The sequence below is a fragment of the Artemia sp. Qi Xiang Cuo genome, chromosome 2 (assembly GCF_049724085.1).
Source record: "Artemia sp. Qi Xiang Cuo chromosome 2, ASM4972408v1, whole genome shotgun sequence".
Taxonomy (NCBI): domain Eukaryota; kingdom Metazoa; phylum Arthropoda; class Branchiopoda; order Anostraca; family Artemiidae; genus Artemia; species Artemia sp. Qi Xiang Cuo.
Window position 1 is genome coordinate 25518851 of NC_142795.1, and position 24676 is coordinate 25543526.

The window sequence follows — 24676 nt, forward strand, 5'->3', positions numbered from 1 at the left end:
AGTGTCAATCAAGGAGAAGTCGGAGCCCATCAATAACTACACAGAATTTCATAGAAATAATAAAGTTAATAAACCAAATTTAAATAATAGTTCCCAGCGCATAAACAACAATAAATCACAATTTACTCCCAGCTCTTTTTACAGCTAAAAGGAGTGTAGTTGTAAACAACTGCACTTTTTACAACTGCAAGCATACTCTGTGTATGAATGCTTATAACTTTCAGTAGTGAAGCTTCTTTAACGAAGCAGAAACAAAACGAATTTATCATCCTTCAAAATAGCATACAAAATTACTTGTAGGTTCTAACTCATATAGATAAATTAACAATTAAAAGTAATAATCAAACGAGTTACAAAATAAGTAAGAAATGGAATATCTTAATCTCTTGTAAGTATAGTGTTTAAATGATAAAATGCGGAATCATTAAGTTCCATAACACCTTACTGAACAATAAAGGCTAAAATACAACTGACACACAATGGATAGTATGCAAGTCTAAAAAACAGTCAAGTTAAAACAATAACATATTTGTTTACGCTCTCTTCCTATGTAAAAAAAGGATTATTTTCTACACGAAAAACATCAGGAAATCAATTCATCCTGTTGAGTAGTAGGAAGGCCATTCTCACGCAAATGAATGTTAAATTTGGATTCAGGATGCAATTCTGACTTTAGAGGTAAGTTTGAAATTTACCCCCCCCCCTCCAATGTGCAAGTATATACCCTGAACTAGTATATATGGGTGAGTAGTGAATTTGTGCCAAAAGCGATTATTATTTTCGGAAAGAGCATAAGAAAAGGCATTGAGTGGTATGTTAAATTTATACATAGGTCAATAATATGAACTGCTCAATATTTACCCATTTTTCATTGTCATTTTCAATTGGCTCCAATATTTTTGGCCCTGGATTCATTTCTGAAAGTGTCAGTCACCTAACTCAACTGCTTACCAAGATAGCAAGAAGTGTCTGAACTACAACTTTAGGCTACCCCATATTTTTCGAATATACCCTTTTATGTCATCTTGATAGTATCGGTCCCATCCAAAGCAATTTTTGGGACCCCTGGCTGGTAAGATAACATTTTCATTTCAGAAAAAATGGCTAACTCAAGCAGAGATGGGTCATTCGCGCATTAAAATGGTACACAGGCGTAAAGTATTTTGCAGAATTTTATCAGTTTGAGAGAAGACTATGAAAAGGTTTGTTTTGGTTGTTACTTCTCCGTCGCCTTACTGCATGGTGGATACTGACTTTTCTATTTCCAAGAAGAATGGTTGTGCCCAACAGCTTTTAACTTCCTTCTATAAAATTGCATGTTGAATCTACGACGTTTTAACTTGTTATTTATACTTTGATCTACTTCTTCATAAATGGTTGAAAATACCAGAAAGATGCCTTGGGCCCAGGCAGAGATAATATAGATCATACCGGCTAAACGTTCTATCGTTTGCACTTAAATAATTTAATTTGAAGTTCTTTATTTCGCTAATACTTTTTCTATCATCATTTCATAAAATTTCAAAGAAACATAACGGGCAGAAAGAGTGAAAATCCGGTCTGTGGAGTGAAAGAGTGTAATGAAAAAAGTGTATTTTACACGAAGAGTGTGCAATTTGGCAACCCTGGTCTTCAGTCTTCAGTTGGAAGTGTTAAGTTGTGTAGACCTGAATGCGGGGGGGGGGAAGGGTGAAAATAGCTCTGTAATATAGGAGCTAGGTAAAAACGTAGGTGTAGGAAATTGATGGGAGGAGTTTAGCAGTGTAGTGCTATTTAATGTGTAACTGTATCATCAGGTATTGTAAGATAGAGAACTTTGTGAATCACGACTTATTTAAGCATAGAGCTCTGTGGTTGATAATGGTAGGATGGGTATAATTTGAACGGGTTGTTTCGTGCATGAAGATAGCATGTTAAATCTTCTGCTACAGAGTTTAAGTTCCCACTTTTAATAATGGTGCATATTTGTTCGGAGTTTAAAAATGTTAGTCGTTGCAACATATAAAACTGTGTCTAAGCGAAATTCCACGGTATTATGATGATGATATTATTTTGTATTTGCAACTGGTAACTATTATGATCAAATTTATTAACGCAAATGTTATTGTTTGAAGTATTAGCTCTAACAGTGATTAAAATTTTCTCTATCCTGTTCCAGTTCTAAAAGAGTTTCCGAATGAAGATCGAGCGTTGAAGTGCAAGATTGTATGTTTGATACAAAACTCTCGATTCCAAGAAGCGCTCGCTTTGATTGATGGATATTCAGGGGGAGAGTAAGTTTTTTATTTTTTATTAGACTGTTAGCCTGAGCCAAATAAAATGAGTAAATAGGCCAGACTAAGTTAACTTGTTGACCTCCTATAGGCATAAATAGCTTGTGAAATTATAAAAAAAACAGCTAGAAATTTATAGCTATATACTCGGGGACAGGATGGGGGCTCCCCAAGATTGATCAAAGAATCATTCTTGGAAATGTAGAGTTATTAGGGCTTATACATAATCTTAACTTCCTCTATCCCCCTTCCTCTATCTGCCAGTACATTTTTCTTAGATTTTAACCACAATACCTTTTATGGAATTGCTGGTAAAGGGTATTAGTAGTTGAATTTGTTTCTAAGCAGACACTGTGCATGGAGCAGGCACTTTACTAGCTTTTATAGCACAGGGAAAGTAAAATATAGTCTAATTTAAAAGCAGAGATAATAATGGACATGAGACTCTTAATCATGAATAAGGAGCCAGGGACATTATTTAAAGGGATGATTACCCAAGGTCAGATTCTCCGAGAAAGGAAATCTTAGGTCTTAAGACATATCCTAGTGTCAGTGTTTTCTAGGAGATATGTTGCATTTAGCTTGGAAAGATTATTTTGCAAGTTTAAAGCTTAAGTGGCAACTGTGGTATTTGTTGAGTGATTTTAAAAATGAATTTTATACAAAATCTTTATATAGTGCGCATATCAACTAGTATACGTGCAAAAATCTTGGAGTCTGTTCAAAATGAGGGCAGATTATATTATAAAATTCAGAGGATCGTGGACCCGGATCACATCGAAAAATGAAAGGTACGTTTTCCTGATAAAAATTATAGGCATGGTGTATGCTTATACACCTTGCAACGAATATAGTTTTTTTTTGTTATTATTGGCCATATTCTGAATAAGCTAGTTGTGTGGTCAGGGTTACCTTGGGGTTTGTCATGGCTAATGGACTTTTACTTGTCAAATAAGACAAAAGAATACTCTGCTCCTTAAAGGAGCTTGACAACACATCGCAGAGACTTGCTACTAGAATTAAAACTGCTAGGGCTACATAGATTATCGCACAACTCAATTGAGTTAATATAGTAAACATGCTTATAACACAACTTAATCAGTGCTGCAGTTCAGAGTAAAATTAAAAAGGGATGGCTGCGCAATTTTATTTGGAAACAAGATGACGTTGTACGTTCTGTATCTCAGGAACCAGTTTAAGGTCTTATGAGTTTGGCGCAGGTTTTAGAATACTCTAGCTCCTGACTAAAACCAACGGCATTATGGAAAATCTGCCAAAGAGAGGTGAAGGTGGAGGAAAGGGCAGGTGCATGCGCTTTGGAAGCCACCTATGTAAGGAGTTGCTCTTTAAATTTGAATGCACAGAAATCGTAGTTATTATGGAAAATAGCTTGTGTTTTCAAAAAAAGTACTAGATTTTTATTTTCCTGAACTAATTTCAAACAACAGGTGCAAGACCTTCTTTCCAAAGCTCTGAAATCTAAAATTTCCAAAAACCAGATTTTTTTTTTCCATAAAGTGTCACTAGAAATTTATATTGTTGCTTCTGCATGTGTATTACATAGTATATTTTTGACATTTTACTTCCTTCCTATTGTTGTTTGTTTGTTTTGCTTGTTCTTGTTATAACTTCGAGAAAAAGAATACCAAAACTGTTTTAACCGAACTAAGAGGGTGATCATACCCTCGAGGAAATGACCTTCTAAAAATTTTTTATTTTGTTTCAGTTTCTCTGTAAAATAGAGATTTTGGAGGGAAAGAATAAAACACTTACGTCTCTTATGCCAAACATTACCCAGCCGATTAACCCATGTCGTAACGTTTAATAATAGTAATCGCGTGATCGTTATTCTCCTACCCTTGTCTAATTGTCAGTCCTGAAGTTGATTTTACTGTTTCTGGTGACTGGGTTTCTAATTTCTGTCAGTAGCCAATTTATGAAAAATAGATTAATGGTGCTTGATTGTTTTTTTCAAAATTATAAAATGTTTGTATACTAATTTTCAGAAAAGAATATAATGGAGTTTTTGAGAATATTTATATATGTATATATATATATATATATATATATATATATATATATATATATATATATATATATATATATATATATATATATGTATATATATATATATCATTATTGTTATTGTTCGCTGAATAAGATACATATTTTATGATATTGTTTGTTTATTTATTTTTGTACAGCATGTTGATTAAGCCATTTATTTTTGTTGATATTTGCAGGAATATTACCTTCGAAAAAGCCTATTGTCTTTATCGTGTCAACAAGTTTTCTGAATCTCTAGCAGCTTTGCAAGGGCTTTCTGCGCAAGAACTAAGAGTTAAGGAGCTGAAAGCACAAGTTTTTTACCGCCTTGAGAAGTGAGTTATTTTTTCTATAATAGCTTTATTATTGTTATTATTATAGGACTATTTTGTGTATTTCCGAGGCCCCTTTTTCGTGTTCTTTTCTTTGTCATTTTGTCCAGTGTTGGATTTTTTTTTTTAATTAGTTATTAATAAGAACTTTTTTTGTAATCTGTTTTCTTTTCAAAAAATTCTGATTCTTCACATCAAGATATTAGGAGTAATATTTCATTTCATGGTTTCGAATGCAAAAAAAAAACAAAAAAAAACATATTTTTTCAAAATAGTGTAAAAAACATGGGAAAAGAAATTGAAAAGAGTATTTTTATGTTTTATTTTTTGATTATTGTTTTATTAATTGTTTGGTAGAATAACTGGACTGATGCGAAGTGCCTATTCTAGTGTACTAATTAGTTTTCAATCACGATTTTAATTTGCAAGTAGATTCGTTTTTTTACCCTCACATCTGTCAAATTTGCTGGAATATCAATGAATATTTGTCTCTTATAATGCGTTCGAGCATCCTTTATCTGACTTATCCGCTTAATAATAACTTCCCCGGATGTAATCCGTAAAACGGAAGAAGAAATGCTCATCTGACAAACTGTCAACCGAAACGCTATAAGCAACTAGGCGAATAATAACTTTAATCACGTGTAATCCACTTTAAACATAGCTTATTTAAAAAATCTTTGAAGGCGTGTTGCATTTCATCATTGCTGTCCCTTTTGGTTCTCTGTATATAATTTCAAATATTTTTTTTCATTTTTGAAAAGATTGATTTTTTTTAAATATGACGTCGCTTATCCTCAGTTATCCTGCATTTTCCAGAATTAGCAGGTGTGACTTATCTGACAACTAACCCAGACCGTTTCAAGTAGCTATCCTACTAACCTCTTACGTCATTTACGTTTTGTAAACGCTAAGGATAAGTAATCGGGCTTGTCGGATGAGTAATCTTGAAATGCTCGAACGCCCTATTAGTCTTCTGATATATTTACTATGGGCTTTTGCATTCATTCAGTATTGTAATGTCTATTGTGAGGTGTAAGCAGGATTGACCCATAAAGTAGGGGATTTTTTATTCTCAGTAAAATTATGATTTATTTATTAATCTTTTATGAGAAAATGTTGAGTTTCAATAGTGAAATGATATTTGTATACACGCTAGTTTAAAACAGTTCAACAAAAAAGCAATGTATGACTTGTCGGACCAATTAGGGGAAATAGGAGTACTTTCACAGTGTCCTAGACTGTTCTTATTAGTCTTTATTAACTTATTTGTTTCAATCAAAAGGATGCTACCCTCCGTCGCACCCTGTGTAATTTGAAATATCAAAGTAAAAAATAAGTTTTTTTTTGAATTTTTTACTCAAATTAAAATACATTTGACGTTAAATAAAATACATTATCTGATGCAAAAAAAAAGGATTTTTAGGACAAAGTAATCTATTTTCATGCAACCTAAGTGATTTATACTGAAATTTTGCACGAGGAAAGAGCTATCGGGTGCTTCTTTTGATGAAGGGGCCATCCCCGTCCACACCCTTTTACCTATGTATGATAATTAGTTTTATTAAAAGATAAAATTTAGAACGTTCAAACTCATTAAGTACTAGAAATTAAGGAGTCATGGGAGGTGGGTTCTCTCAAACAGAGGGTGGGGAGTTATGATACCTCCTCTTGAAGAATTCCTCCATAGAACGAAGTAAATTTGTTTCTTCTAATTCAATTCAATTTATTATTCGAATAAAAACATAACACAAACATCAATAAAGGTATGGAAATTACGCGCTCCTGGCCCAGGGAGGTAATTACAAAAAAAAAACAAAACAACAATGAATCATTTAAACCGTGTGACTTGAAATGATTAAGATTTGAAACATTTAGCGAGAAACTAGGGGAGAAAAGCAAGTATGTTTCCAATAGCAGGAGCAACTCTAGTTAAAATTGTTGTTGTTAAAAAGTACTTATCTGGATATTGATCTCGGCTGGGTAGCGTCTCCTTGCATTAGTTAATACCTCGATTGAGTAATCTACCGAATTGTTGGGAGTGCTCTTACACCCAAATACCACCCTCTCCCCTCCCTCCTAGTCTTCTGTTCTTGAAGGTTGGGCGTAGTCCTTTAAGCCATGCTGCGGATTAAACTGGAACTGAAAGAAAATCCCTTTCTTTCATTGTTCCCTTTTGATTTTGCTATTTGTCGTGTTTGCTTTCAAAAAATTTTGCCATAGAGAAGAATTTTTCATTTCAATTTAGTCAAATTTATTTACAACTTGTATGTATACATATTTATTTATTTCTTTTATCTTCCCCTTATGAACACGGCTAAAAATTCAAGGTCGAAGGGGATATCAGAGTGTTCTCCAGCAGATTTGGATTTCAAGATAGGATTTGGATTTCCAACATAGATGTATGCATATTTAGATGGTAATATTCCCCCCCCCCCACCCACCCAAAATACAACAACCGTTGAGATCTTCTTCGACTTAATATCTATTTAGACTATATTTTTCAGGTATGATGAATGTTTCAACCTTTATGGCGACATTATTAAGAATACAAGTGACGATTACGAAGCTGAAAGAAACACTAATTATTCGGCTGCTCTTGCTTGCCTGAAAATAGATGGAGATGTAAGTTAGATTAATTGGACAAATTAGGAATTCTAAAGATTACTAGTCACACTTTTAGAAGACACGTGACACTCATGGAAATATTTGTATCCTGACCAAAATAGGATTCAAACTCTGGGCATGGTTGTTTTCTTCTTTTGCAGGTGGGCTGTGGTATGAGAAAAATTTGTAATTTTGCTCATTAAGATTGCAAAATCTTACAAGAGTTTTTGCAATATTAATTGAGCGTTATTACAGTACCTCGGTGCTATGGAGGCTTAGGTTATAAAACCCTACTGAGGAGGTCTGGGCATCAGACTATTTCCAGAAACTAATCTTTCAGCAGAAGTGGTGCTTTCAGAAAAATGGTGCAACAGTTGTAGCCCTGTGTAGTCGCTGGGCTGCCACTGATCAGTGATCAATATGTTTAAAAATCGTTGCTGACTAAGAAAAAAAAAATGTACTAAAAGGTTGAGCTGACTAAGTCCTCATTGTTGCTTTTCTATTAAAAGTATCAAATTTTGCCATTTGAAAAAAAAATCCATGATAAATTTTGATTTTTTCGTCTTGCAATTATTTCAAACATAATTTTGCCAAATGATTTTAAAATTGTATGTATATATAATAAACTCTAAAGAGTAAAGCAAAAAAAGAAAATTATTTTCGGGTCTTAATATAGAAATTTGCTCAATATAACTGTTATCCACAGAGGATAACAGTTATATCCTCTGAGTATATACATGAACTTTAAAGTTGATATTTATCCATGATATGCTCATGTGCAAACATAAAGGGTATATCTGCGTTTTATAGTTTTTAGGAGATGAGTGAAACAGTTTCGGGAACAGTTTGTTTTTCGAAAAGTTTAAACAAGAGACATTTGTAAAGAACTGCAATATTTAGCTGAACAGCGTGGCTTCAGTTCGGTCTGTTACATATAAAGTTGCTTAATAGTGGCTGTGTAGTTTTGAGCTAGAGGTACTAAAATATTCCCCCTCCTTAGTAAAATCAGTCTCCTCCCTGATTTGAAAATACGACAAACGAAGATCCAATAAAGACTCTTTGTCGCTTTCTAACTAATTCAAAAAATAGTTCGAAATAAGTCTTTTGTTTTGGGCGTAATAGTTTCTATGGTCTCCCATGGCAAGACAAATAAACGCTTCTCCGAGGATATGCTCTTCAATATTTAATCAAATCCATGCAGGAAGACAAAGAAAACGAATTGGCAATGGTATAAATGCTCCTTAATTTTATATCCTTTAATATTATTATATGGCATATTTTTTACCTCAAAAATTTTTAATAAACGAAACCACTTTGATTATGCTTAACGAATAACTGAGCGTGCCTGCTTTTGAATAAGTCTCTGCCATAAATGTGGACGGACAAGATTTGACCGCTCCCATTTTGCTAATGCTGCTGTAAAATTAATTTTGCTAGAGTCCGAATATTAAAATATTTTTGTGTTTATATCATAATTTTAAAATTCTAATCTAAATGTAGTTTCCAAAATTTATGAGTGTGGGGCAACTTTGGTGTATTTCAGTTTTTCCAATGAAAATACCCAAAGAGAAAAAAAAGACAATGCCAAAATTGTTTTTTCCAGACTCTATAGGGGGGAACTATGGGGAAGGGTAGAAGGTGGAGGCAGATTAAAAATGATAAAATGTGGCGTGTATTCAGTTTATCCAAAAAAAAAACTTGCTTAATGAATATAATAGAAAGACGAAAACAGTTTGAGGTGGTTGCACTCTCGCTAAGAATGTGATCGCGTCCAAGGTGCGATTATCTACTCTAAGTCACCACTAGTCTAGTAGCGGTAATTTTAGAAGAGGGTTAGAGGGGGGCACTTGCCCCGGATGTAGAAATTTTAGAGGCGCAAAATTTCAATGAATGATCGAATGGTTATAATTATTTTGTCAGTTTTGAAAATTTATTTTTATTAAAACAAAGTAGAGGGCGCTGCTAATAAATGAAAATGGTTAATAAATTCTTAATTAATAAATTAAATGATAATAATTAAAAAATTAAATAACTTATTAGTTTAAGTAATAAATTGTGAATTAATTGATTGAAAATAATTTTGTTAAAAAATAAAATTCTGTTAAAATTTTGGCCCAAAAATTTTGTGGGAGACAGGGGGAGGGTGCTAATCAAGATTTTGCCGCGGGCACAAGAGAGGCCGCAACCGCCACTGTAGTCTTGCTTATTTATTTTTCTCTCATGTGGTTTGCTTTTGTATAATCTTCAGTGGTGTTTGCCTTGTCTTCTTTTACTGGCTATTTTTTATGTCTTCTCGTTACATTGACTTTCTATGTTTAAAAATGCAATGGAATCTAACCGCTCTGAAAATCTTTAAATTTTTCATCGCAAATATTTCGATAAGCTTTTGGTCAAATTTTAAAAAGCAACATAATTTTTTGTTCTACCACAAATCAGGATAAAGATAAAATATAAGTATATTGTGTTTTTGTTATTGCTTTATGTAATGATCAAATGACGCCTTTTTAATCGGGCAAAAGAGTAAAAAAGATTCCTCGTTGATAAAGTAAAAAATCTGAAAAGATATCTGAAATCTGGAAAAATCTGATAAAGTAAAAATCAGTGAAAAATCTGGGATGTTTACTTCATTGGAGGTTGAGGAAGCCATCTTTGATTGTCTGAACGGCGATAATGTTTCTGACCTTTTTGAGATTGAGATTGGTGCATTTTTGAGAAAGCAGTTGCATTGTAAAACAAACTTATCTTTTGCCTACATGTTTCAATAATTTTGCTTAGCTTGGCAGTTGATTTACATAGAAAATGAGTCGATATTCTTAACAGTGGATTCCTAAAGAAAAACAGAGTGGTCAGGACTCTGACCACCAGTGACCAAACAACTCTCCGTCCACAAATTCTCATCAGACAACTCGACACGATTCAAAACCATAAAGTAATTTTTGACTTTCACCAAAGATAAAATTTTCTTTTTTGATGTCGCTTTTGAAAATTCTGAAATGACGACCCTGTTTGAAGGCAAAACACAGTAAGTCAATTCACAAAGGATGGTTGATTTCTACCAACATTCGTTTCTGTGGATTTCTGAAGTCACTAATTATATGTTTCACTCTTAAGTTGTAATAAATACATATTATGGGTGTCTTAGAACCAACAAATTACGTAGCTTTTATAGTGTAAAAATTCATTGTAACAATCTTGGCAGCAATTGAACAGTTTGTATGTTTCTTGCTTAGGAGGTTCTGTGTTTTGATATTAGCCTCATATGTGCTGTCAACATCAGAAAACCTTCAACACAATATGTACTGGAACTGGAAATCATTTGTGGGACCTGTATTCTACATGTTTTGTTTGGCAATCCTGAAATTCCAATTTCTCCCTTATATTTGAATTTGGCGACTTGATAATTCTTGTATACTTGCTTTGGAAATGAACATCATTTGTGAAAAAATGTACTGACTGTGTTTTGATTTAGAACAGTTGTGTTTTTCTGTGGTGGGCTGTAAGGTGGGAAATTAAATAGGAAGTGCCATGATCATCATTGTAGTCATCCAGTTAAGACGTGTAGTCGAGATGTGTAAGATACAATTACTGTTTGGTTCAGAAATTTCTTGAATTTAATTATTAATTAAAATATTCATTTAATTAAATATTAAATTAAAATATATGAATTAAATAGTAAAGCTTCCTTCGTTTCTATTTCAGGAATGAGGCTTTCTGAACAATTTCAAAAATATCTGTCAAAAATAAATTTGTGGATCAAAAGGTAAAACATCGAATGACGGAAGAATATTTTCTTAAAAAGGAGGTATTAGTAAAACCGATTGGCAGAAAAATATGTAATAGCGGAGCTAATTGTATAGTCAAAGCCGGAAACAGAATTCAATCAGAGTTGCCGTCAGTGGTGTATCCCTGGGATGGTCTGTGGGGCTAACACCCCCAATAGTAAGACTCCAAATTTTTCACTATTCATCAGTGCTCCAATTTCCTTCATAATGGTGTAATTTGCTAGAAATCAAATTAAAAACGGCTTAAAAAGGAGGTATTGTTAAAGCTTTAAATGAAAATCTTCCAAGCAGAACTACAAGCACAGCGACAGTATTTGACATTTGAAGCTTTTATGCATGCTGGTATCGGTTATTAAAAATTGAAATAAATTTGAAATATAAAAAAACAAAAATCAAGAAGCTTGACTGCTTAAGTTGTTGGATATTGGCATTATCGCTTCAGTTGAAGTTTGAGCAGTAAATGGCTAGAGGCTTGATCTGCTCCAGCCGAGGAAGCAGGAGTGCTTAAGTTGTTGACTGCTTAAGTTGTTTAGCTTAAGCAGTTGAGTGCCTAAGTTAATTAAGTTGTTCAACTTCAGCAGTTGAGTGCTTAAGTTGTTGATTACTGTTTTCCCTTTAATAGGACATGAAACTAGATATTTGGGCTATGTGTTTGACTCGATATTTGTTCAAGTTGAGCTACTGACAACTTTGAAATACAGCTAGTAAGTTGGGTGATTATGTAGACTCTGACTGTTTTTTTTTTGCTCTTGTCAATTACTTACCGAATTCACTAAAATGTAGATTTTTCGTCGATTTGCTTACTGCAAGAGTTTTCACCCATAGAAGACTGTAGTTGGATTTTGTTAGTTTTCATTGGGCTCCGTTCACTTCTATGCTTATGGAGCAATCAGGGCTCATCAGAAAAGAGTAAATAAATTGTCATTGGTCGCAAATAATCAAATGTAGACCTTTACGTGTAGCTACGCATGCATGTGAATTGGACTTCAGTGACGCATAAGTACTCACGGCTCAGGCTCAATAATCATAGATTCTCATGGGTGTGGCTTTTAAGTAGATGATTCAATGTTTGCCAAAAATAAAGTTGAGGAAATTTCTATATAACTTTTTTACCCTATATTCTTTAGACGAAAACAGACAGTGATCATGAGCTGCAAGAAGACACGTTTGAATTATGTTATAACGCTGCATGTAAGCTTATTGGCGAAGGAAAGCTTAAAGAAGCCGAAAAGCAGCTTCGTAATGCGGAACGATTCTGCCGTTCATCACTTTCTGAAGAAGATACGCCAGAAGAGGAGATAGAGGAGGAACTTGGTATAATAAGGTATGCAAAAGCGCTGATTTATTATCCTAGCTATGAATGCCTATAGGACACATGGACAGAGCTGCCAGCAATGGTATGGATATATGAAAAAAAAATCAGTAGGCAAATAGTTTAATAATAACAAGACTAGAGTAAATTAAACCAAAAACGCAAACATTAAAAACTTATGTCCATGCGGTTTTTCTCTTCAAGACTATCAAAATAAAGAAGAACTTCCGGATAGAATTATGATGTAATGTTTCATATTTTTTTTCAGAGCAGTTTTATATATAATTATTGTTTACTTTGAATAGTTTCTTATTTATATTAAATTTAGGGCATGTGTAAATTCTGTTTAAATAAATAGACTTTCATTTTGTCAAATTTGTATCTGTCAGATAACCAATTGTGGCCTATTTCATTGTTTCCTTGCCGTGTTTGTGTTATGCTATTCCATTTGTCAGACAGATAATATAATTTATCCTGTTTTGATGCCTTAATGCAGTGATGATGATTATCATATTGGATGTGAGTTTTTATTATTTGTGTTTTATTCTTTTGTTTCCTCCTTTCCTTTATGGGCGTTTATTTAATTTAGTATATTTGTTTCTTTTTTTCTATTTCCGTTGATAAAAGCTTCTGGATGTAAAGCCATTAAAAACATTAGAAATGCTTCTATTGTTGGATAGTTTTTAAAAGAGATGCCGAAAGATAAGCAAAATTAATTGAATGATTCTCTAACAGAAGAAGTACACCTATCAGTAAGGATATCTACAAGGTAAAGTAGGGTATATCTACAAGGTGAAGTAGGGCTTATCTACAAGGTAAAGTAGGGATTATCTACAAGGTAAAGTAGGGTTTTATCTACTAGGTAAAAGAGGATATAAACAAGGTAAAGTAGGGCTTTTGGAAAAAATAGTTGAGGTGGCTGAGAATCCAAGCCAAGTTTATCTTTTAGCAATAAATTCACTGCAAAATGGTTTTGAATTAAGAGACGTGAACATAAGTAACATTCGGTCAGCAGCTCTTTATTTCTAACATTATTAGAAGAACTATTTAGGAGTTGTTTTTATGACTGCCGCTGATCTAAATAAAATTTGGATCTAATAAAATAGTATTGTAACCATAAGATTGACTAAATTAAAGCCATTTTTTTTTCTTTACCGAAATGAAATATTGTAAATAATTATACCTACTCACCCAAGGGATAGGGAGCGGTGAGAAGAATGAGAGACTTATTTTCTATTGCGAAACTAGCCAAAGAGCGTGTCAAAAGAGAGGCATACAAAAGAAAAAAAGTAGCGGATACTCTGTTATGACCAGAGAAAAAAGATTTTGCCACCTTCCTCCTGACATTAAAATGCTAAATCCTTCCACCCCCTTCCCCCCTAAAAAAAGCCCGAACAAATTTCTTTTGGAAGTTTCAGTTTGATCTCCAGCCATGAGACAAAACAGGTTAAGCTGTACTTACTAATTTACTTAAAGAATTTGTCACCTTTTAATGATACCTATTGACTGTTCACAATCTTTAAAATTGGAAATAGTTGCTTGCTTTTAGGCTTGTTACTTAAAAAATGAAAAAATACGCATACTCTCTTGTGAGGATCGGAAACATACTGGCGCTTCAGGTCCCTTTGTAGTTTCTTTGGCGACGTTTCAATTACATGATTAGAGTAATATTAATCATGCGTAATATTGCATGATTATTTTCAAATTAGTGATTTTTCCGGGAGTTGCAGACCCCTACGAATTCATCAATTTTAATAGTAAGTATAAAAAGTATAAAGGTGTAAAAAATAATAAAGTTAAGTATATATTAAGTATAAAAAGTAAGAAATTTTTTTCTAGAGTTCAACTTGGATATGTGTTGCAAGTCCTTGGTCAACAGAAGGAAGCCCAGAGCCTTTATAGCTTGGCTTTGAAATGCAAGCCATCTGATATAGGTTTGATTGCTATTGCCTCAAACAACTTAGCTGTATTCAACAAAGAGCAGAATGTCTTTGATACGAAGAAAAAGTTGAAGTCGGCTACATCTGATGGTCTTGAGTTTAAGTTGAACTCTAAACAGAGGGAAATTATCGCTAAGAACAATTGTATCTTTCTACTAACTAACGCTAGAGTAAGTGCCATGTTGATAGTTTTTCTATTATTCTCAGTTCTTTTAAAATCAAAAGACGATAAATTCATGATTCGTTTTATCGGTAATTTAGTTTCATTTAATGCTAAAAATTAAGATTGATGAGAGGGAATCAGTTGAAAGAAGAGTTAAAATTGGGTTTAATGTCTTTGGGTTTTCAGGAGCTGTTATCCCTTGTGAAGAGAGCCGTGTGTCCATTGAGATTTAGATTTGACATAATTGATCATTATATAAAGTTTATTTTTTAAGGATTTGAAATTCAAATATTTTAGGGGGAATTACTTTTCAAAGAATCCAATGGTTTAAGGGGGGGGAGAGTGTTCACTTACACGCCCCACAGTTTTGGTTTTAGTATTTTTTTTCAAATATGTTGTTCATAGAAGATAAATTTATTATTGTTTTAAGAACTATTTTAATGTTTGTATTTTGAATTTATTTATGCATGTTTACTACTAAGTAGGCGCATGAGAAGTTTTTTTTTTAGAAAAACATGGTATCAAGGCCATATCCAGGGGGGTAGGGTCTTAGAACACGTTAAACATAACAAAAATGAACACGGAACAAATTGTTGATGTATTTTTAATTTTTTTTGTAAGCCCCCCTCCCCCCAAGAAAAAATCCTTTTGTACCCCCCCCCCCTCCCATTCAAAGTATTCATTTTTCATCAAAAATTTTTGGGAATTAATGAAGTTGGTCGGGTTGTCCAGGAGAACCGAATTATTGCTAAATCATTTTAATAAAGAAGGCAATTCAAGCAAAATATTTCGATTATTTCTGCTGCTACCCGTTAGATTTTCTATCACTGACAGTATGCTACTGCTACTACTACTAACAACTCATCGCAGCACAAAGCCGCTTAAGGCCTACACAGCTGCGCACGCTCCTGCTCAATCCCAATCTATTCAAAGCCTCTCTCTTTACACTTTCTCAGGGCTTTTCCATTTCCCTTAAATCTTTCTTTATGACGTTCTCCCACCCCAACTGCGGTAGCCCTAGACGGTTGGCCGACAAGGACAATCTTCGGTAATCTGTCATCCTTCATCCGCAGAACGTGCCCTATCCATCTCAACCTTTCTCTCATTATAGCCCTAGAAAGTGGGTTGGAACTACACTTTTCGTACAGCTTACGGTCAGTCAGCTGGGTACCCAGAACAATCCGTAGGCAACTTCTCTGGAAAACATCTAGGAAATCTTCATCCGCTTTTCGGAGCGCCCATGCTTTAGAACCAAATTTGACCACTGTCATCACTGTAGCTTCCAATATTCTAATCTTGGTTTGGAGACTTGTCTTCCTACTGTTCCTAACTTTTTTCAACTGTGAAAAACACCCTGAGCCTTGGCTATTCTACTTTTAACATTTTCACTGCTCCCACCGTCTTTACTAATAATACTACTGATGTAAGTGAATCTGTCCACCTGATCAATCTTTTCGTCACCCAACGTCACCTTTTCATCTTCACTTATTCCTAGCCTTAGCAACTAAGTCTTCTTAACAATAATTTTCAAACCTATTCTAGCAACCTCAACTCGCAAAAACTCTAAAAGTTTATTCATTTTGCTCACACTTTCATCTACGTTGATTAAATCATCAGTATAATCCAAGTCCAGGAAAGTTTTTCCTCCCCATTTGATTTCGTGCTCTCCCATTGCCTTTCCTGTGCTCCTTAAGACAAAGTCCATCGAAATGATCCATATAAAGAGGGATAGAACGCAACCCTGTTTAACTCCTGATTTAATGCAAAGCCAGCTGCTAACCTCATTTTCTATCTTAACCGCAACAGTGTTATTCTCATTCATAGCACTAATCACTTTAATGTATTTGTCTGGTATACTATGTAAGGTTAAGCTCTTCAATCAACATAATCGAACGTTTGCTCATTATCTATAAAACTGAGGACTAAAGGTGTTTGATAACTCAGGCACTTCTCCATTATTAACCTAAGAGTTAATAATTGGTTGACTCATCCTCTACCGTTTACTCCACGTTCATATCCATTTCATCCACTATACATTTATACCTTGTAGTTTCCTTTGGTGCTTCAACTAATTTAAAAATATTTCGATTATTTTTGCCACTACACATTATATTTCCTATCACTGCCACCGTATATTTATACATTATAGTTTCCTTCGGTGCTTCAACTAATTCTTATAAGTTTGCACGTAGCTTTGTTATTTTTAATTAGTTACTTGAGCCTTTTTTTCAGATCAATGAAAAAAAAAATCCCGAAAAAGAAGTTTTTTTTTCGGGATTACCCTCAGTTCTTCTTTAGATATTACTGATATTTTCTTTTGACAACCAGCAATCACATAGTGTGTTTTGATTGTGTTTGGCATCACTTTCAAAATTTTCTTAAAGTTTCAGCTTAATATCCTAAGCCTTTGTGGAGACTAGGATTAAACATAGGCTTCTCTCTTTTTCACTAAAAATCCTTGTTATGTTAACAACTTAATATGTTATTGGCAACATGCATTACATACAGCCGTCGCCCCCGGGATTTGGGGGGTTTTGTCAACCCCGGATGCATATTTATTTGACCTTCGGACAAATATGGAATAAAATTGTTATGTCAAAATTTTGATGGAATGCATTTGTCGAAATAGGGCGTGGGGATGACTTGTTGCCCTCCTATCACTTTTTACACTTAAGATGGACCCTAGGACTTCTGATTTCCAATCGAATGAGCCTCCTCCCAGATTTATACGACCACTCTTTCCATAAAAACCTTGTATATTACTAATGAGCAACTTGCATAACTTACAGCCCCATCCCAGGGGGTTTGGGTGGTTGCAAACCCGAAAACATAGTTATTTTCCCTTTGGACTATTTTGAAAAAAATGGCTATCTTAAAGCTTTGATCAAAAGCAATTGAGGAAAAAGTTTGTGGGAGAGGGGCCCTCCGACCGCTTTCGACTATTAAAAAGGGAACTAGAAATTTCGGCTTAAAATCGATTGAGCCTCCTCCAAAGTTTTTACGAACGCTCCTTCCATAAAAAACCGTATATTTTAACAACGTACAACTTGCATTGCATAACTTACAACCTTGCCTCGGGGCTGTGGGGGGTTTGGTCAACCCTGGAGGCATACCTATTTTACTTTTGTACTATTTCGAACAAAATGGCTATCTAAAAGTTTTGATCGGTTACATTTGGGAAAAGAGGGTGTGTGTGTGTGTGGGAGGGAGGAGGGGAGCTTGTTGCCCTCTGATCACTTTTTACTCTTAAAAATGGTACTAGAACTTCCAATTTCCCATCGAATGAGCCCCACTCCAAAGTTTATACGACCACCCCTTCCATATAAAGTGCCTCTGGAAAAACGAACCAAAAAACTATGAAGCCTTATGGCTCTTTACTATAGCGTTGCCTCTGAGGCCCTCCTATTACACGTATTCTTTCAATACAATTATATTAGACACTCAAATAAAGAATTTTTCATGTACCGTCCTAATATGTGCATTCTTTCAATATGATGATTACCAGCAGGTGAGGGGGGTGTGGGGTTCTACTCCCCCCCCCCCTCCCGAAATTTTTGTCTGAATCGTAACAACATAAAAAAATAGTGTAAACAAATTTTTGATGTGTTTTCTGAAGTTTTGTAATCCCCCCCCCCTTCTCGAACAGAAGCCGTGGATGCACCCTCGACTGTATGTGGCCCACTAGGAATTGAAAAGATTGGCCGAACCACTATGTCTTGTCAATCTTTTAAAGCAGGCATAATATTGCAATAATTTTGGAAATATGCATATGCAAAAATTCATGTCATTTTTTTCGCGTATGAATTAATATAAATACTCAGAAGATGATATTTGATTGCAAACTCTCGCTATTTTGGTTTCTGATTTTGCTTTTGAATCTTTCCTTTTATGCTGTTATCCTTAACTTCTATTGCTAATTGCTATGAAAACAAACTGGTTCTGACTGGATTTGCAATCAAGACTAGTTGTGTTGCACGAAATCAGTGTCGTAAGGAAATGATATAATGCTACATTTTTTTCTCCTCTTTTTTTGTCCATGGTTACATTTTTTGTTTTATTTTTGACCTCACCTTTTAATTTTAGCAATCGTGGCACTACTAAGTCGTTTTGAAAATTAAAATATAATACACCTGCTGTTTTAAGTTTGAAAAGCTGTGTTTTTGACAGCCTAAAGAGGATTCAATACCTTTAAAGGATCAACCTATCATGTCTATTATAGACTTTTTCAAGTTGTGTGGCCAAACTATTTAGAATTGACTGGGTGGCCTTGTCTTAACTTGTATAACTTGGATAAGAAATTCGAATAAACGACCGAAAACTAAGAGCCGACAACTCCTTTCCCGGAAATCTTAGAAAAACCGTTTAACTTCTCCTGTTTTGTTTCGAAGATGGAGATATTCAGATTTAATGAATCTTAGAAAGTGGTAGTTTTTTTTTTTATTGAACCGAGCAGAATTTTGTTTGCAAAGTTCAGGGAAGGGCAGTCCCTAAAAAAATAAAAAAAATATTCTAGAATACCTGCTTGGAAAATATTAAAAATCAGCTCCAAGAAAATATCATTTGAGTAATTGGACAGCTTTGAGAGGTACCCATTGTGCCACCCGTCCGGATTGGAAATCTCTCCAACTCAGGATGCATATTATTTGTGCTATATGTACACTCAATAGACAGCATTTCCTTTAACAATCAGTTGGCGATTATAAGATCCCTTCATTTTAAACTAGCCTCTCGTTAGCTTTACGAGCTATCGACACATTTAAGATCCCCTATAATTTTTTTTTGTCAAAATCGTCTTTGGAGTTTCTTGTTATGCAGGGAAAACTCACTAATGAGCTCTTTGTCCTTGAGACGGTTAGCCGACGCTGAGACTCGCAAAATTGTTTATAAGGTATCGAATCCTCTTAATTTAACCTAATTAATTTTTCAGCCGGAGCAATGTCGACATGCTCTTGAGCAAATGAAAGACGAGTTCCCATCGTCTAAATTGTGGTCTACACTGCTTGAGGCTTCACTACTAGTAAAAGAAAAGAAAATTGACGAGGCAGACAAACTTCTTGATAAAACGGCTGCAGGAAATCCGTCGTTCAGACTTACAGCAACACTGGCAAGGGTTCAGCTTCTTCTTAAATCAGTAAGTGGTCTTGAAGCTTTTGATTTCTTTTTCATTCAAACAGAAGAATATAGAAAACTTTTAAGAGTCAAACTGATACTAGGGTCGAAGAAAAAGAATCACCAATGCAGTTTACCCTTACTGAGTTTTGTTCCGTTTTATAACCACCCTAAACTGCTGCATACATGCCTTTTTCTGTACTTTAAAATGTAGGGGAGGGTAAAAAGGGTAAATATTTATCAATAGTAGGCCTAACAGCTTGAATTCAACTAGCCTACTTAATCTACCAAGACTTCCCCAAGCTAACCTGCACATACTCTGTGGATACTGAGCTTTTACTTACAATGATTCTAGAAAAATATTAATAATCACTTAAAGAGGATTTTCATCTTTAATTCTATCAACTCTATGATTCAAATATGTGCCTTTTAATCAGCAAGGCCAACTTTTGGCTCAAATAAACGGGCCATCTCCGTTAAAAACTCTTAGAAATACCTCTTAATATGACTTGTCACTGTGTTTCGCAACAAAGCTATACAAAATACGAAAAATATACGACAGAATAATAACATCAATTAATACAGTGACTATTAAACTTTAAGCAGGGAACCGTGGCAGGGTCGGCACCATGGGTTAGTGGCATGTGAACCCCCTAGAGGTTAAAATCTGCACTAATTGCAGGGATGGAGGGTCGAAGAAAACAAAAAAAGGGGAGCCGAAGTCTCGTTGGTGTCCCATCCAAACAATAATTTTGTATTTGCCCCCTAGCCGCGATTTCGTCCTAAGGGTGACGGGAAATATTCAGTTAAACAATTTGGTAAATTTGCTAGTATTTCCAATTTTCCAGAAAATATTTCAGCTTTCAGGGAAATTAAAGCTATTGAAAGTGAAAATGAATGAAGATGGTGTCGATGATTGTTTACCCCTTGTTACACCAGTTTGCAGCCTCCAATGAAATTAATTTATTTTGCAATATGAGATCTCTATTTGAAGGCTACAGCATATCAAATGGTTCGAAAAATATTTTCAAGCAGATAATATTGAGAAATTTATATTGACCCCGTTTTAAGCCAAGACTCCATCGAGATTGACTTCTTTGATAGGAGGAGCTCTTATTTACTTGTCTTGCGATAATATATTGAAAACAGAACTTGGTTCCAAAACGTCAAACCATGTGATTGTTGGGTATCAGTAAAATCTACGACTTAATGCTGAAGCTCACGAATGTTGATTCCATTCGCAACGTTGAATTTGTGCGAAGATGGTTTTTCGGCTGTAGCTGTGATAGAAAGTGAAAATCACTCATAAATTGATGTTAAACGAGAAACGGGGTCGATCTATCCAATTTTACTCATAGACTTTAGGAGTTATATAGTGAACAACAAGCTGAACTCTCCCATTATTAATCTTAATAATGTCTATTATTGTAGTGGTAACCACCACTTGCATCAGTGTTATACTGGTAAGCTACAAATGTCGGGGTTGTAAATATCCAATTTACAGTATACCCTGCCCCAGGGTATGATAACGTGATCGAGTGGTCAAACGGCCACTTTCTAAGGCCTAGTGTACCCGCCCTGGGTTACCACTAAAAATCTCTAACTCTCTCCTTGGAGGTAACGACCCCCCTGTCAATATAATAAGGACGGTATTTCGTAACTCTGTTCCTACCCTGCTTGGCTTCCGGGAAAATTAGTACACAGTTTGTAGAAAATACCTTACTTGTATTCTTCCAAACGGTCACTTATAACAACCAAAAAAATATGCTTCCCCAAACGGGGTCTAAACGCAGATTAACTCAGATAATATTCTGTACAGCAACTTTTCATAGGGGTAGACCTTCGCTTGGCCCAGCCAACCCTCTCAATCCTCATTCAAAACCCATTCTACTTTTTCTTACCTTTACCTTTCAATGACTTAAACCAGGAAGTCCAAAATAGAATTTAGTTCAAATCTTACTTATTGCGAAAGGATCCAGCTTAGCAACCAGAATTCAACTTAGGAATTAAAAATTATCTTGTAGGCAAATGTAATTACAGAAAAGAAAATGGCTCATTTATCTGAAAAGAAAAGAAACAGGGGTGGAACCCCAATATTTATCATTAGTCGATGTTCAATAAATTATTTCTGATTTTAAAATTTGAGATTTAATTTATTTTTTAAACAACTTATACTCATCAACATGCAATTCAAATGCTCTCGACATGGATACTATCGAAATAGTTGAAATTGGATATTTCATATTGTCCCAAGAGAAATGGTGTTCGTTTTCAGTTTCACTATTGAATAAATAATGTTTTAAAAAAAGGTGAGTTTTTCAGTTTCTCAGTTGAAAAAAGAATAGAATTCCAGGAAAATATGACGTATTAAGGGAACCTCAGAAAAATCTGATATTTTAGAGAGCCGTTACCCAGTAAAAGATTTTTACGGTTGTAGAATAGTGTCTATAATCGTAGATTCACTCCTAAGATCTTCTGACGTGTCACCTCTGTATTGTAGTTCCCTAGTTTAGATTAGCGATAAAAAGAGAAGAAGGCGAAGAAGATGTCAAATATCCAAGTTTAATATCAAGCAGTAAGAAATAACTTGACTTAATAAGGTAATTAAAATATAAAAATTATAAAACGCATCAAAAATTTGTTTATGTGCATTTTTGTTACTTGTATACGAGTCGGACAGAAATTTCTGGGGGAGGAGGATTCAAACCTGGTAACCCGCCCTGGATACCTTTTTTCCCCCGAAAGAGTGGCCCAATAAACATAAGTTTTGTCCCGAACGGCTTGAAACATACAACCGTAGGCTATGTCCCTGGGCCGGGCCGATTCCAATACGCTGGTGATGATTACGGAGAATGAACGGTAGGGCTAATTACAAATAATCTGCAAGTGGCGCAGATTTTCTGTTTGTGACTCAGTGCTCTTTACTCTGTCAGTCAATAAATTAAGTTATTGCACTTTTTGACAAAATATCGAGAGTTAGAGATACGTCATAGGAAACTCCTAGGCGTATCTCATGTGTTTATACCCTTGCCCACAGATGTGGAATTACTACAAAATCCACAAAGTTATTCATAATTAAACAGATTCGTAAATGAAACAATTTGATGTATAAAACTTAATGGTTCCGCCAAGGGGAACATTTTAGAGGTGCCTTCGAAACTCTGAAACCACTCGATATTACATGAATTTTTGGTATATCGAGATAATGATATTTCATGAGCTTATATTCAGAATTCGAAATATGTTTTTAAATAGTATTTCCACGTGTGTTTTTTGTACATTTACGGCGATTTCTGTACTGATACTAAGTTCACTGGTAAAACGATCTCGCATTTTATAGAAACGGTCTAGTATTCACTTTAGAATAGATTCGATAAAATTCGATTGGAATATATTACAGAACATATCCCAATCAGCAGCATAATCGTTTACATGAAATAAAATCAGTTCGCTAACATTTTTTCGTTATTTACTTTTTCTTTTTTTTTTCTTTTCCTTTTTATTAGGGGAACAATAGCTTTTTAGATACTATTTTTGTCAATATTTGCGCTGGCTTCTGATAGTTTCATTTACCTAGCTCACTACTCAATTAAATATACAATACTCACTAAATATATGAAAAAAAAAAATCAAACTACTTCTTAAAAATATTGAACGACTTTTTCAAAAAAACAGTTGCTTACCGTACTAGAACAAAAAAGGTTCAATACCTATATTTCCCTAATTATAGACCTATTGTTATAATTATATTTTATATTTAAAGTCAATAGTAGTTATTTTTTCTTTTTATGCAATCATTTTTACGGAGGGGGGGGGTTCAAACTATTTTTTTTTGCATGTCTGAACCTACTATAAAATGATTGAGAAATTGATATTCTCTAAATCATTCTCAACGTATGTTCCTTTTCAGGGCTCTATCACCGCTGCCATTGCTGCTTTCAACAATTTACCAGAGAAGGACCGTTACCGTTTAGGTGTAGTTAGCGCTATTGTAAACCTTCACTCCCAAAATGGAGATCGCAACGCTGCTGCTGCTTTGTTAAAACAAGCTACTCAGTTTCATAAAAAGAACAAGGCAAGTACTTTTTTTCTAGTTTTTTCATATTTATACGAGCTGTGAAAAAAAATTAGAGTCGAGTAAAAAAGTAGTATGGGTATTATTATTTGGGTATTAAGATTGTTTTCTTTTAACTACTGAAAACGACACTTGGAACGTTTATAAAAAAAATGTGAAAAAAAGTCAGATGTGAAAAAAAAAGTGGGAGTCAAGTACAAAAGTAGTATAGGCATAATTTTTATAAATATTTGTGGTTCAAATCAATTTAAAATATTGTTTTTCTTAATTTTTTTCTCAATTTAAAATATAGTTTTTCTTAACTAATAAAAACGACACTTGGAAAGTTTATAAAAAAATGTGAAAAAAAGTCAGATTTGAAAAAAAAATGGGAGTAAAGTACAAAAGTAGTATAGGAATAATTTTTATAAATATTTGTGTTTCAAATCAATATAAAAGATTTTTTTTATTATTGTTTTTATCAAAGTAAAATATAGTTTTTCTTAGATACTAAAAACGAAACTTGGAACGTCTATAAAAAAAATGTGAAAAAAAGTAAGATGTGAAAAAAAAATGTGAGTCAAGTACAAAAGTAGTATAGGCATAATTTTTATAAATATTTGTGGTTCAAATCAATACAAAAGATTTTTTTTATTAATTTTTTTATAAATTTAAAATATTTTTTTTCTTAACTACTAAAAACGACACTTGGAACGTTTATAAAAAAAACGTGAAAAAAAGTCAGATGTGAAAAAAAAAATGGGAGTCAAGTACAAAAGTAGTATAGGCATAATTTTTATAAATATTTGTGGTTCAAATCAATGTAAAAGATTGTTTTTCTTAATGTTTTTCACAAAGTAAAATATAGTTTTTATTAACTACTAAAAACGAAACTTGGAACGTTTATAAAAAAAACGGGAAAAAAAGTAAGATGTGAAAAAAAAAATGGGAGTCAAGTACAAAAGTAGTATAGGCATAAATTTTATAAATATTTGTGGTTCAAATCAATGTAAAAGATTGTTTTTCTTAATGTTTTTCTCGAAGTAAAATATAATTTT

At 33.9% G+C, this 24676-nt stretch overlaps 1 protein-coding gene across 1 annotated transcript in view; it reads left to right on the forward strand.

The window, feature by feature from the left end:
- Window positions 1-24676, forward strand: part of Srp72 (signal recognition particle 72) — an 87330-nt gene that overhangs the window by 33162 nt on the left and 29492 nt on the right. Inside the window, exons 3-9 of the mRNA XM_089099950.1 lie at window positions 2159-2273; window positions 4517-4654; window positions 7159-7276; window positions 12168-12364; window positions 14192-14462; window positions 19383-19586; window positions 23475-23639. Of these exons, the coding sequence (XP_088956076.1) occupies window positions 2159-2273; window positions 4517-4654; window positions 7159-7276; window positions 12168-12364; window positions 14192-14462; window positions 19383-19586; window positions 23475-23639 (1208 nt within the window). The remainder of the gene's footprint in view (window positions 1-2158; window positions 2274-4516; window positions 4655-7158; window positions 7277-12167; window positions 12365-14191; window positions 14463-19382; window positions 19587-23474; window positions 23640-24676) is intronic.